General features: G+C 44.1%; 1 protein-coding gene across 1 annotated transcript in view; it reads left to right on the forward strand.

Annotated features, from left to right (window-relative positions):
• Nucleotides 1–16,004, forward strand: part of LOC126445065 (uncharacterized) — a 406,008-nt gene that overhangs the window by 220,243 nt on the left and 169,761 nt on the right. Inside the window, exons 4-5 of the mRNA XM_050090970.1 lie at nt 3,878–4,194; nt 12,043–12,267. Coding sequence (XP_049946927.1) covers nt 3,878–4,194; nt 12,043–12,267 — 542 coding nt within the window. The remainder of the gene's footprint in view (nt 1–3,877; nt 4,195–12,042; nt 12,268–16,004) is intronic.

Raw genomic sequence — 16,004 nt, forward strand, 5'->3', positions numbered from 1 at the left:
CCTGTTGTGTTATACATTACCTCATTATCTTACAGTTCTAAACATGGCTGTGAGCCAGCAACAGTACAAGAATATGCAACCGGTCGCAATAAGATTTAACTTGAACTGGCGTCGACATCTAACATGGGTGTCTTCATCAGACGATGCCAGTGCTTGTTTCCTCTTACAACCCGCTGTGGCGAACAGTGTGCTACGTCATGTAGCTATAAGTTTTAATGACCATTGTTGTATTGTTATACTGTTTTACTTTATATTGTTCTACTGACCATGGTTATATCAGTTCCAAAACCTATAATTTTTATATGGTTTTAAATATGATTTTAAGAAGTTACATTATATGACGAATGCATTTTGCTCGTAAAGCTGTTTTCATCTATTTATTTGTTTCTGGTTTTTCTGATGAAGACACCCATAGTCGTGTCGAAACCAGATCAGATTAAATCTTGTTGCAGCCGGTTGGATGTATTATACAAATCATATCTCACTATCCTTAATTCAGCTGTATTTATTAGTCTATGACAATCAGACGCTTTAGACCTATGTGGTCATTATTATCGATAATTATGCCATTAAATTACAAAAATGCCTGTAAAATCCAGTTAATTTTTAGACCATTCGAGCCACTTCTTTCATCCGTCCTCGGAGATTTCATGGATTCGCATACAATGCCCCTGCTACCGTGGCCAGAATCCACACATTCTTAGCGATGTGTGTCACCTAAAACAAATTACATGACATATTGACCTGCGTTTATTCACAGACGTACATTAGCACACTAAACGGCTGCTCTATTACGTAAGCCTAAAAATGAGTCATTAACCTTTCATTAATCTGTCTCTACTTGAAATTCACTAGTTAATTAATTCCCATTTCTACTTTCAGAAAGAAAGCTGGACTGGAAAATATACACCGGCAGCAGTTCGTACATTGCTTCCGCCAGGGCATTATCAGATTTTCCGATTATCTGCACAGTGAAAACCCGGGAGTACAGTACAAAGTTAATTGATCAGAAGTTCCACAAAACGCCTTATTTCAAATTTCCGCAAAACAAATGGAGTTTTTTGGCTTCATTTAAACCTCACCAAGTCCATCGCTTCTCGTTAGGTACCGGCCCGCGTACTCGCGCTACTAAATCGGAACGTTCGGCAAGAAACCTGAAATGCCTCTATCGTAATTCCACTCCCGAGCACGTGAACACACTGTCGGACAGTTGCGTGTTTTCCCTGCCTCCCACGACCTCCGACGACTGTCAAACAATTCTTTTTTCGACTTAGTGAATTTCAAGCAGCTCCACGAAATTACTTTTGCCATTAAACTGATTCAGCGGTTTAGCCTGAGGAACCGAATTCAAGAGTTTCTATCGGTCATTTTGTGCTCAAGCTAGTAGCACTCTTCAATAAAGACCGGTTTTTATAGAGCAGCTTTATTTTACAGTAGGTGATGAAATATGCCAATTCTACCAAAGAGATCGCCGTTGAAATAAGCACGTCAATGCCCGCCTAACATAATTTAGAACGATTACACAAATGCTGATCTAGGGACTCTAGGAACGACAGCACCCACTTTATTCCGAGTAACATAAACCAACTGTGGTATCCACAGTAGGTAGCGGACGGGGTGACGGTAGCAGCTAGGATAAATATGTTAAAGCTTGTTTAAATAACTTACTTCAGCATCAGTGAAATCGATACCAGCCGGAATTAGGATGGGCAAAGTCTTGAATAGTTAAAAATTGATATATATATATATATATATATATATATATATATAAAATACTTGTGTTTGTTATTTTCCTCAAGTTTTTTTTTTTTTTTTTTTTTTTTTTTTTTTTTTTTTTTTTTTTTTGTTTGTTTTGTTCCTAGCTCTAGCATCCTTGTTACTTTGTACGTGTAAAATTGGACGCATCTACATTTTAAACTGAATTTATCTAGTGCCGAAATTTTACCCATCGATAACTGGTCAAGATACTAGAGCATAGACCCACGACTGGACTCCACTACAGTAAAATCATTTTAGGTGTTTGACCACGAGATATACAAGGTGTTTAGAAAAAGGTATCACATATTCCTACAGGAGGTAGAATTGGTCGACAGTAGAAGAGGAGTTCTCGTGCCTGCAAACCAATACCTGTTGAGATATAGACCACTCTCTCCTCTCATTCCCATCTCTCTGTTGCCAGCCGGTGTGGCCGAGCGGTTCTACGCGCTTCTGTCTGGAACGGCGCGACCGCTACGGTCGTAGATTCGAATCCTGCCTCGGGCATGAATGTCTGTGATGTCCTTAGGTTAGGTAGGTTCAAGTAGTTCTAAGTTCTAGGGGACTGATGAACTCAGATGTTAAGTCCCATAGTGCTCAGAGCCATTTGAACCATTTTAAATCATCTCTCTGTTAGAAAGCGAAGTTCCCGCCTATACACTAGTACCTAAACGATCATGCTGCCTGACCTCTATGATTGATTTGCATCTGCCCACGTACTCGTATTGTGGTAATTTACTATATCTTCTCTTTTGAATCCTGCCTCATCTGTAAATAAAATGCATGCTACGAACTACAGGTAATTAACAGCCCGTATGTCAACAGGTATTGGTTTCCTGACTTCACTGTATGAACTTTTTTTTCTAGTTTTGACTGTCGTCCTGTAGGAATATGTAACGCTTTTTCTTAAACACCTTGTATAACTAATACACCAACGTTTCGGCTGCTACTGCAAGCAGACTTTATCAACAGTCACCTGTTTGGAATAGCAGCCGAAAGCAGCAGTTTTATTACAGATGACATGGTCACTCACCAAGAAAGTTTTTACTGATATGTTAAAGATTTTGTTCCTGAAATACTCTATTAACTCAGTTTTCTGCTGCATCGCAACATGGAAAAGTCTCTTGTTTTGATCAGATTTGTTGGCATTATCAACCAAGAGATAAGCGATCTGTCGTAAATCTTTTATTTATATTAGGGATTGAAAATCCATGAAGTCAAGACCACACGTGAAATCTTGCTTATCTGGATGTATTACTAGTTTCAGCCAAGTATCTATCTGTCCTTAGATCGTAAAACATTCCCCAACGAATATGTTGACGAAGTGTGAAGCCGTAATGGTTCAAATGGCTCTGAGCACTATGGGACTTAACTTCTGAGGTCATCAGTCCCCTAGAAATTAGAACTACTTAAACCTAACTAACCTAAGGACATCACACACATCCATGCCCGAGGCAGGATTCGAACCTGCGACCGTAGCGGTCGCGCGGTTCCCGACTGTAGCGCCTAGAAGCCGTAATGGCACCGACACTAATCAAGAATATGAAGACGGTATCTGTTCTTTCGGACATGTCCGAAAGAAAAGATATCATCTTCATATAGTTAATGCTAATCAGCCATTGACCCTCTTCTTCTGTGCTGGATGCACACGCATTGCCCGAACTCTTACGGGACTCGGTAAGATTGTCTGGCGCGAGTAATGAGTGTAGTGGGCAGGGGCACTACGAATGTAGTGTGTGGACATTAAGTTGGGAAAGTGGGTCTCACGGGGAGAGTGGAAGGGATAAAGCCCTGCAGTCGCATTATTCTCTTTGCCCTCGGAGGATCAGATGGATAGAGCGTCTGCCATGTAGCAGGAGATCCCGGGTTCGGGTCCCGGGTCGGGGCACACATTTTCAACTCTTCCCGCTGTCGACAGCTTAGGGACTTGATTTAATTATCATTTCATTCTAATCAAGAATGTTTTATGATCTGAAGACGACTAGAGTGTTAGCTGAAAGTGCTAATCTATCCAAATACAGAAGATTTCGTGTACGATCTTGAGGTCGTAGGTCTACAATACCTAAATTAAAAAACATTTTCTTGTGACGCCACTGTGAAGTGCCGGTGTCGGCGCCCGCAGGCCCGGGCCGGCACAACGAGAGCGAGGGCGGCGCCGGCGAGCAGGAGGCGGGCTTCCACCTGGGCGAGCTGATGGCGGGCACGTCGTGCTCGCGGCTCTTCAGCGAGTGCTCGCGGCGGCCGTGCCGGCTGCAGTCGCCCAACTGGCCGGGCGTGTACCCGCGCAACGCCACCTGCTACTACGCCGTGCGCCAGCACGAGGCGCCGCCGGGCCAGCACGCGCTCATCGCCGTGCGGCAGCCGCGCGGCCAGCTCGTCGCCATCCGCAGCAGCCACCTCAGCGGGCAGCCGCGCATCGGCGACGGCTCCGGCGTCGCCGCGCCCCCCGCCGCCGCTGCCCCCGGCTCCGGGCTCGCCTCCGGCGCCGCCTCCGACCGCTCCCAGCACGACCGACGTCTCAAGGTACATCCACAGAGGAAAGGAATTAATTCATATTACACGTTGAACAAAGTTCCCTCCTTCAAAAACGCTTTTCTTGATATCAATAGTCTTCTTCGATCACAGTCAGTTATTTTGATGTCGAAAAAACAAAGGTCATATCCCACTTTCAGTATCTTATTTCTTAATCTAATTTGCCAAGCACAGTCTCATTTACTTCGATAACGTTCCACTGTCGTTGTTTAATTTTTATTGATGTCGATCACAAAAAAAAAAATGCTTGCCTATGAAAAATCGCCTGTTGGTCGAAACTACACTACTGGCCGTTAAAACAAGAAATGCTGATGATAAACAGGTATTCATTGGACTAATATATTATACTACAGCTGACATGTGATTACATTATCACGCAATTTGGGTGCATAGATCCTGAGAAATCAGTACCCAGTGCAACCACCTCTGGCCTTAATAACGGCCTTGATACGTCTTGGTATTCAGTCAAACAGAGCTTGGCTGGCGTGTACACGAACAGCTGCCCATGCAGCTTCAACACGATAACACAGTTCATCAAGAATACTGACTGGCGCATTGTGACGAGCCAGTTGCTCGGCCACCATTGACCAGACGTTTTCAATTGGTGAGAGATCTGGAGAATGTGCTGGCCAGGGCAGCAGTCGAACATTTTCCGTAGCCAGAAAGGCCCGTACAGGACCTACAACATGCGGTCGTGCACTATCCTGCTGAAATATAGGATATCGCAGGGATCGAATGAAGGATAGAGCCACGGGTTGTAACGCATCTGAAATGTAACGTCCACTGTTCAAAGTGCCGTCAATGAGAACAAGAGCTGACCGAGACGTCAGAACCTGGATTCATCCGAAAAAATGACGTTTTGCCATACGTGCTCCCAGACTCGTCGCTCAGTACACCATCGCAGGCGTTCCTGTCTGTGATGCAGCGTCAAGGGTAACCGCAGCCATGGGCCCCGAGCTGATAGTCTATGCTGCTGCAAACGTCGTCGAACTGTTCGTGCAGATGGTTGTTGTCTTCCAAACGTCCCCATGTTGACTCAGGGATCGAGACGTGGCTGCACGATCCGTTACAGCCATGCGGATAAGATGCCTGTCATCTCGACTGCTAGTGATACGAGGCCATTGGGATCCAGCACGGCGTTCCGTATTAATCTCCTGAACCCACCGATTCCATATTCTGCTAACAGTCATTGGATCTCGACCAACGCGAGCAGCAATGTCGCGATACGATAAACCGCAATCGCGATTGGCTACAATTCGACCTTTATCAAAGTCGGAAACGTGATGATACGCATTTCTCCTCCTTACACGAGGCATCACAACAACGTTTCACGAGGCAACGCCGGTCAACTGCTGTTTGTGTATGAGAAATCGATTGGAAACTTTCCTCGTGTCAGCACGTTGTAGGTGTGGCCACCGGCCGTTGTGTGAATGCTCTGAATAGCTAATCATTTGCATATAACAGCATCTTCTTCCTATCGGTTTATTCCGGGTCTGTGGCACGTCATCTTAGTGGTGTAGCAATTTTAATGGCCGGTAGTGTAGAAGAGGAGTTCATGTGTCTGTAAAGTAATACCTGCTGAGATATAGACCAGTGATGTGCGACTGTATTCGTGATTTCCTGTCAGACAGGACACAGTTCGTAGTAATAGACGGAAAGGCATCGAGTAAAACAGAAGTAATATTCGGAAGTGTTTTAGGCTCTCTATTGTTCCTGATCTATATTAACGACATAGGAGACAATTTGAGTACCCCTCTTAGACTGTTTGCAAAAAAAATGGCTTTGAGCACTATGGGACTTAATATCTTAGGTCATCAGTCCCCTAGAACTTAGAACTACTTAAACCTAACTAACCTAAGGACATCACACACATCCATGCCCGAGGCAGGATTCGAACCTGCGACCGTAGCAGTCCCGCGGTTCCGGACTGCAGTGCCTAGAACCGCACGGCCAGACTGTTTGCAGATGATGCTGTCATTTACCGTCTTGTAAAGACATCAGATGACCAAAACGAATTGCAAAATGATTTAGATAAGACATCTGCATGGTGCGAAAAGTGGCAATTGACCCTGAGTAAAGAAAAGTGCAAAATTATTCACATGAGTACTAAAAGAAATCCGCTAAATTTCTTTTACGCGATAAGTCACACAAATCTGAAAGCTGTAAATTCAGCTAAATACTTGGGGATTACAATTACAAATAACCTAAATTGGAACGACCACATAGATAATATTGTCGGTAGAGCAAACCATAGACGGCTATTCATTGGCAGAACACTTAGAAGATGCAACAGGTCTACTAAAGAGACTGCTTAAGCCACGCTGTCCGCCCTATTAGTGTGCGGTGTGGGATCGGCATTAAGTGGGACTGACGGATGACATAGAAAAACTTCAAACAAGGGCAGTTCGTTTTGTATTATCTCGAAATAGGGGAGATAGTGCCACAGACATGTTACGTGAATTGGAGCGCCAATCATTAAAACAGAGGACTGTCTCGTTGCGACGGAGTCTTCTCATGAAATTTCAATCACCAGTTTTCTCCTCCGATTGCGAAAACATTCTAGTGGCACCCACCTACATAGGGAGAAATGATCATCATGAAAAAATAAGAGAAATCAGGGCTCACACAGAAAAATTTAAGTGCTCGTTTTTCCCGCACGCAGTTCGAGAGTGGCACTTTATTGTGAATAGCAGAGTAATCACGTAGATGTAGATGTGAAGTCCATTAGACTACTCTTCCAATTCTTCTCACGTGTCTGACACAATTACGATTTCGTGAGCGAACTTCTAAGTTTCACGCTGAGAATTGTTAGATAGTATACTGTTTGATATTTTACGTTTGTACATATGCTTATTTCGGCTTTATTAGCTTCATCAGTACATCTGCAAACAGTCGCTTGTATATATATTTTACACACTATACATGGTAAACATTAATAAAACGGACAAACTGCAGGGACGGATTCCTGACTGGAAATGGAGGAAAAAAGGTCCTTTGAACATGTTTCTGGAAATGGATGGTGCGCTTGCAACGACACTAAATCGTCCGGGAACACAGTACAAAGCTGTAACGCATCCACGACAGATGTACAAAGTGGCCCCCCGGGGTATGCAATGCACGCGTTCACACGTAAGTAAAGAGGATTGATGACAAATTCCGTAATTGTGATGCTCTGGTGAAAAATCCATTGACAAAATCCTTCCTGTGGAGGGAAACCGCAACTGATAACCCTTGTGGTAGTTGCAGGTGATAAGGATAGCAGCGGTTGTCATGCAGGATACACATAAAAGTACCTTTGCTTACATCATGTTAGGGGACCGCTGCCTTTAGCTTGCACTAGAGTTCGTCTCAATATCCCGTAGAGCTTCCAAATCTGGTGTACGCGCAATCCACCGCCTTCCTGTACATTCGTCTGTCCGAAAGGACCCAAAAAAGAGCTTGAAATGTTGTGTTATGTGCGTGATGTCTGTGAAGGTACTTTTTTTGGTATAGCCAAGCTGCCTCTCGATCGTTTCCACCTGCTTGTCCGTACTCAAACCCATCCCCGCTTGTTCCTGACAGGATGTCCGTTCATTCTGCTGCTCCGTACGCCACGTCAATCACGCATCCGGAAACGTACGAGGAACACACGCCAGATGGTCAGAGGAACTTTCATTCGCAGCGCCGTCTACCGTCGCAACGCTGCATTTCAGGATACACGTTCATACAACCTTTTTTCCTCAATTTACAGTCAATATGTCCGTACGTTTGTCGGTTTTACTAATGCTAAGCCTGAATAAAGATTATTTGTGTTGGATGCTGTACTAATGTCCTGACGTTGTAAACGGACGTATGTCAACTCTGAGTAAACTACTGCTGCTGTCCGTAGTTGTCGGCTGCAAAATTTTTTCAGTAACGTTTTAAAGTTGTTCGATGATTTGATGTTGCATGTATATTATAATATATTTTTTATTATTATAACACTACTTGATATTCATGTTTTACAGCTAGTTGTATACTCAGAGATATTTTTGTTGTTGCGAGTCGTGTATTTATGAAACTGTTATGGACGCGTTTGTAATCTTTGGTGTTTTGGTTGCCCGTTATCCCTACATAAAATTTTAGTAATTTCTTTTAAACTGTGTATACTTGAAATCATTTTGTTCATTCACTATATCTTTGGGATAAGCCTTAATGTGCACGTATACTAAACAAAGCGATTTCAAGCGAACACAGTTTTTTTTAAATTATTGAAATTTTTACATCAATAACAGTTCCATAGACAACAACCCACAAAAAACCAATATCTCCGAGTAACAACTAGCTGTAAAACTTGCATTTCAAAGATAGCCAAAATAATACAAAATGTATTATAATAAACGAGCAACACCAAACCATCGAACAACTTTAAAACGTTACTGGAAATATATTACAGCCGACAACTATGGACAGCAGTACTAGTATACTCAAAACTGACGTACGGTATGTCCATTTACAACGTCAGGACGTGAGTCAAACATCTAATGTGAAAAACCTTTATGAATTATATGTTATGTAAAATATTAATAAATGCGATTGTTTGCAGATGTACTGATGATAGCAATAAAGCAGAAATAAGGTAATATACAAAAATAAAATATCAAGCAGCATACTGTCTACTAATTCTCTACATAACGTCCTACTGTGACAGAATATATGCTCCAAGTCCCATAATACAGAAACTGCAAGTTTTGATTTCTTATCCCAGTAACCTTTTCTCGTTGTATTCATTTACTGCTTACCCAGAGTGCAGGTTACATCACTTCATTGATTCAGAACAATCACGTCTTACTCCCTTCGGAAGTACTACTTTGCTTTTATCTTCTTTTACTACAAGTGCAAATAACGTTCCGCTCTCTAATTTTATGCCTGATACTTTCAAAATATCAAAGAGTGTAATCGAATCAACATTATTATAAACGATAAGTCATTATTACCTAATGTGTTCCTACATTTCTCCAGAATCCAAACTGATCTCCCCCGGGGTTGGCTATTGTCGTTTTCCCCATTCTTCTGTGAGAATTAGTGTCCGTATTTGGTAACCATCACTTATTAAACTAATTCGGTTATATTCACACATGTCAGCAGCTCCCTTCTTTGGAATAGCTATTATTATCACATTCTTAATGAGGTCTGAGTATTTTTCTAGATTCTAATACATGTAGCATATCAAGTGAAATAGCTAGACAAGAAAATTAAATTAACTGTCTCTTAGTTACATGGGTAACACGGGGGCTTCTTTCTAAGAAGCGTAGAACAATAGTCTCCCGCCAAAGTGTGAAGTGCATGCTATCATCCGATTTCTTTATGTTGAGGGGTTCCACCCGATTTCATGCAGCCCACGTAACGTAACTGTCAAGCCTAACAGCAAAGTGCGGTAATGGCGCAGGAACTTTGAAGCAGGATGCACAGATATTCATGAAGCGGGTAATCAGGGAAGGAAGCGAGTGTCAACCGACGATGTTGTACTGTGGGTGGATCAGGTGATTCGAGAACAACATAGATGGGCAATTCAGAACAAGTGAAGAGGATCTTCAAGCATCGTCCTTCTTTGTCAAAGTTGTTACATGGCAGCTTTGTTCCAAAGCTGTCACATACCATATTTGACGACATTATATGTTCATCCCCTTTTGGTCAGCGTAATCACGCTCTTACAGTGCATCGTAACTGGAGACAATATTCAGTACTACCAGTGACTGCCTAGCTAATAGCTTTTACCTTCACTTTCATTACAGGGAGGGTCGTTATTTTTCTGCAGAACTGAAAACTTCGAAGCTGGCTGGAAAGAGAAGGGACAGGGAGAAACATTGTAAGCATGTAAAAGCTGAAGACTGACTCCCAGCTAAGGTAGCCAGGAACGGAATTCGATTCGCCCACCCCCACACCCTCGTTTGTGTCTATGTGTAAGCCTTCCTTTTTGATAGTTCCAGAATCATATCATGGAGTGGGAGAGGTTTCCTGACCTCCCACACCATAGCACCATTGTTTAATAACAACAAAATCCGCACGAGTAGAGGTTTGTTTAACCTTGTTACATAATTTTTACTGGACTCAACTCGCAATGTCTGCACTATCGGCGGCGAGATTCCCGCTTTGGCAGAAACAGCCAAGTTTGAAGTGTTAAGATGCAGGATACTTGCTGCTGGAGGTCCGAAGATGGCAGACTCGTTGCTAGTCGAGGGTTGCTGACATATAGTGGGATGTCGCGATCTCAGTACTGAGTACAGAGGACGAGCTGGACTCAGTGTCTCCAACCATTACTGACACCACCTCTGCATTCACGCTGCATGTGCGTTGAAAGAATGGGCTGGTACTGCAATCACCGATCAGGAGCTAACTGCACAGTTCTAACGTTTTGCAGGTAGCTATTTTCTTTCATCGTGCACAATGGTTACCTTACAGGTGTGTGTAGATACTTTTCCACGTTCTTTCTTTAATCACTAAACATTCTTGCAGTCACTTGCCATATCTGTGTATTACTCACATAATTGAGCCTTTAGCGATGTTACCCAGCCATGCTAAGATTAAGTTAATCAATTATCATTCCTTGTCCATTTTAAATGCTCATTTGCGTGGGTCAGTGGGTAATACAGATTTTGGTGCTTTACGATAATGAAGCTGATTGCTACAGTGACCTCTTGTTTCTGCAACGGCGATCCTTCCTCTCGTTAACATATTTGTTTGTCGTGCAGCACCAATATTTTCATGCTTAATTAGGCCATCCCTAGTAATTATCATTCAATAAGACATTTCCATTTGTGCAACACTATAATTTCCTAACAATACACTATTTTCCTTCATCGTTCACACTGGTGACATTAGAGGTGTGTGTAGATACTTTTCCACGTTCTTTCTTTAATCACTAAACAGTCTTGCAGTCACTTGCCATATCTGTGTATTACTCTCACAATTGAGCCTTCAGCTGGGGCTCTTCCCCTTCCTGTAGGCCGGCAGCGGTGGCCGAGCGGTTCTAGGTGCTTCAGTCCAGAACCGCGTGACTTCTTTGGTCACAGGTTCGAATCCTGCCTCGGGCATGGATGTGTGTGCTGTCCTTAGGTTAGTTAGGTTTAAGTACTTCTAAGTTATGGGCGACTGATGACCTCAAATGTTAAGTCCCATAGTGCTTAGAGCCATTTTGAACCCTCTCCGTAGGTCACCAACGACTGGGCTGTGGCATCTCTGGGGTACGCTAAGCAGCATAACCGAAACCCCACACATCTGCTCTGCTGCACACTGCAGCTGCAACAAATAATTTGGAATTTTTGATCGGAAGCTCTAAACCATCTACTGCACAGCCTGAGCTTGGCACCATCCGATTTTCATCTTCATGCTCACATTAACGGGTTGCTACGAGGACAACATTTTGACAGACAACCGGCTGCAGACCAGCGTAGAGAATTGGCGGAAGGCACATGAAGCTACCTTCTATGATGAGGGCATTGTAAAGTTGGTACCATGCTACGACATATAATTCAGATCGGCGACTATGTAGAGAAGAGTGCAGTTAAACGATGCAAAAAAACATTTCGGATTTTCACTGTGGTTTCTATTTCGCAAGACAAAATAGTTCTTGCACTAAATAAAAACACCTCCATTGTTATTAAATTTCAGACAAAGTGATATTTAGTTACTAATTAATGGCCAGTATCCAGAAATACTCACAAACGTGTCTTGTAAACTGAGAACTGTGGAAAATATGATCGCTGCACGCTGCTGTGACGTGGCCGTGGCCGGCAGGTGTGGTCGGAGTGCGACGAGGTGCAGGACTACGTGACGGTGTACGACGGCTACACGACGCGCGACCCGGTGCTGCTGCGCTTCTGCGGGGGCGGCGAGCCGGTGCCCGAGGCGGTGAGCAGCGGGCCGGAGCTGCTGGTGCAGTTCTCCACCGCGCCCTACGGCACCTTCCTGCAGCAGCCGCCGCCGCCGCTGCCGCTGCACGGCTTCCAGCTAGACGTGCAGGTAGGCCGCCTACACGCCTCCCCTACCCTGCAGCCAGCATGTCCTCTGGCCACTTCACAAGCGCTCCTCCCCTCTGAACACAGAAAAGCCCAAGTACGTGTCTCGGAATTCTCACAGTCCCGAAGTTATCCACTTTCACGAATCAACCCCGTTTGACATTACATTCAAGGACATGACAGTGCTGTTTGGGGACCTAGGGGTTAGGTCAACGATAAGGAAAAACCACAAACACAACACGTCACCACAGCTAATACGTCGTAGGGAAACCATTGGCATTCAAAGCAGCTTCCAGTCATCTCGGAATGGAGATATACAGGTCCTATATGTTTTCCAATGGATCTCATACCAGCGTTCCTGCAAAATAGTGGCAAGTTCTGTGAACTATGGTGGAGGTGGACAGCGATCAAGGACTCTTCTCTGCAAAGCAGGATATAAAGGCTCAATAATATTGAAATCTGGTGACTGTGGTAGCCAAGGAGATGCGACACTTCAGCATCAAACGACGTAAATTGCGTGTCCTCCTGGGAAGCGGCATCACCATTGGGGAGCAAATATTGTACAATGGGATGGATCTCACCAGCCAAAATGATCTCTAAATCCTTGACAGTAATGCGACCTTGCGAAGTACTCGTCTGGCCCTAATTATTTTGCCCTCTTCGGACGTAGAAGCGGCCAGATGTTAGTGTGAAATAGACTCATCCGACCAAATGACTTGCTTCCATTGTTACATAGCCCACATTTCATGGCTACAGTGCCTGTAGTGAACACTTGCACCGGTGATGAGTGATTTTGGAATTACAGCTCGTTCAATAATTTCCTGCTTATGAAGATATCTTCATGTTGTTTTGATGTTGACGTGGTTCACACGTACGACGTTCACTCCTGCAGTAACTTTTGCAGCTGTTTATAGTGACAACCATCTTGCAAGACCGTCCGTCACGACCACTCAACACATACTTTCGTTCGCGTTGTGACTTAACGGATGGCATCTTTCTGCTTTCCCTGTATGCGGTATAAATTTCGATATGGAGCTTCTTGAAATACCAAACACTTCTGCACCTTGTTTACGGAAGTAACCACCGTAAGAGCACCAACTATTTCTCCACTTTCGAATTCACTTAGTTCCAACATTCACTCACAGCTACACAGGATATGTTTTGACCACAGTTGATACTTGCAACGTATTTGACGACATTTCACAGCTGCAGATTCAACAGGGCAACCTGCAGGCTTTGCCATCATCTGGATTAATATTCAAGCATGCAATTTTCGCGACGTTTGCATATTTTGGCCCACCCTCCCTACTTGATACTTCACGTGGAACATGTACACTTCAGGCATGCATCACAACAGTTCTAAAATCACTCATCTTCTGTATTCTATACACTGACAGAAGAAAATCACAACTCCAAAAAGTAATTAACATAGAGAAACGAAATTCCTCGAATACATTCGTTTAGGTAACCTATTTAGTGATTAACATTGTAAGACCGCAGCTTAATGTAAGCGTGAGATAAGCCATTGCAAATCTGAATGCTGGTGCATTAATAACCGGAGTAGAATGTTTAATGCAAGCAGGCAAACGTGCATGCAATGTGTTATACAAGTTCCAGATCTCAATTTGTAGGGTTGAGTTCCATGCCAGTCTCACTTGGTCGGTCAACACAAGAATGGTTAATGCTGGTTGTGTATGACGCCGCAGTTGTCGTCCGACGATGCCCCACACATTCGCGGTTGGAGACAGATCTGGCGATGGAGCCGTCCAAGGCAACATGTTGACACTCTGTAGAACATGTTGGGTTACAATAGCGGAATTTGGGCGAGCGTTATCTTGTTGGGATGCACCCCCCTGGAATGCCGTTCATGATTGGCAGCGCAACAGTTTGAATTACCAACATCCAGTGCGTCTAGCACAGCCATCACTGACATTGAGGCAGACCCTGATTTCAGCAGAAAACACAACACATCTTGTCTTCCTGTGAGCTCCCGCTTGACGCCAGTGACGTTACAAATGGTGGTTTGAGGTCAGTGGAATGCACACTACAGAGCCTCTGGCTCAGAGCTGTCCTTGAAGTAACTGATCTGCAATAGTTCGTCGTACCATTCTGGCTCCAATTGCTTCTCAAATGCAGCTATTATGCGCCATAGCCATACGCCGAACATGATGATCTCCCTCTCGGTGGTATCACGTGGCCGTCCGGTGACCCATCTTCTTCGGTACATTGTCGGACCATCGCTACCAGCAATCATGCACAGTGGCTACATTCCTGCCAAGTCTTTCTTCAATATCGCAGAAAGAACATGCAATTTCTCGTAGCCCTACCACATGACATCGTTCAAATTCTAAGACATGTTAATAGTACCGTCTTTGTCTTTTTAAAGGCGTTCTTGACTAACAATTACTCACCACGTCCAATCTCAAAGATAACCAACGCTCACGACCGTTACATCGTTTACTTAAAGCAAATCTGATTTTCATCCTAGAAGTGGCGCTACTAGCGTATTCTATATGACTGCTTATATCCTTGGTGCTGCGATCTTTTTTCCATCAGTGTAGCAAGCAACGCGGGATAGCTCCTCTGATGCAAATGGGATTGCTACCAAAAGAGCGTAAGGACTGGCTTGATAGCACTTGGCAATAAATTCAAAGAACAGAATGCCAAAAACAGCAAGCCTTGACTGCCAAAACTTTTTTTTTATTAAGTACAAATACGGTCTTCTGAGTCGTTCCTCTCTTCTAGCCCTTGGAGCTTCAGTGACGTCGCGCCGAGTCCCACTCATGGCCGTGGCGAAATTTGCTCACTGTTTGCGAAGTGCGGCGCGGCACAGGAATTACACAACGGATTGCTTCGTAGATTAACTCGGAGACGTTTATTGCCGGATCTGGATTAATCTTCTGCGCTGTTTCACTGTTATATCTGTCTAAATAACTGTCGTCAGCCTCGAATTTCATCCTCGCTAGAGGGGAAGAGGGTTGCAGCGCGCTGCGAAAATCCCCCCTAGCACCGAGGCTTCCCCTGTAAGCGTTCTCAGCCCACCAACTAGAGACAAGCAAACACTGTCGTAATCCTCCCGAAGTCTGAAACAATGTTACTTTCCAAGTAGCTAGTGAACACCTGAGTGTGAGTTACCGCTTTCGTTCCCTGCCACTGACGACCCAGGCGACAACACTGCGACTTAAAACAGTCCCAAAACAGAAGTAATTGTAATGCTCCTCAAATGAAAAACAAATTTTTTAGCAATGAATGTGCTTGTGGGTGGCTGATCTTTGTAATACATGCTATTAATCAGCCATATACGTCACAACCTCCAGACCATAAACTCGATGTAACATGGACTCGTTTTAGTTGCTAGTGGCTCCTCCTCGGGATATGCGGTCTTGCTTCCTGTCTCGATGGCCGTCTATAAATGAGGCGTTGCTGCAGTGAATCATGCTGAGCACGAGTGGATTCACTGATCATATCGTAAATGCATCGAGTCCATGGATGTTGACTTGCGAGGACTGGTTCTCTTTCAAAGGAATTTTAAAAATATGCTCTGGGAACCTGCCACATATCATCATGGCTGTACTTCAGTCTCACACAGTGACTTGATGACAAATGAGGAGCCGGCCGGAGTGGCCGTGCGGTTCTAGGCGCAATAGTCTGGAGCCGAGCGACCGCTACGGTCGCAGGTTCGAATCCCGCCTCGGGCATGGGTGTGTTTGATGTCCTTAGGTTAGTTAGGTTTAATTAGTT

The sequence above is a fragment of the Schistocerca serialis genome, chromosome 1 (genome assembly GCF_023864345.2).
Source record: "Schistocerca serialis cubense isolate TAMUIC-IGC-003099 chromosome 1, iqSchSeri2.2, whole genome shotgun sequence".
NCBI lineage: Eukaryota > Metazoa > Arthropoda > Insecta > Orthoptera > Acrididae > Schistocerca > Schistocerca serialis.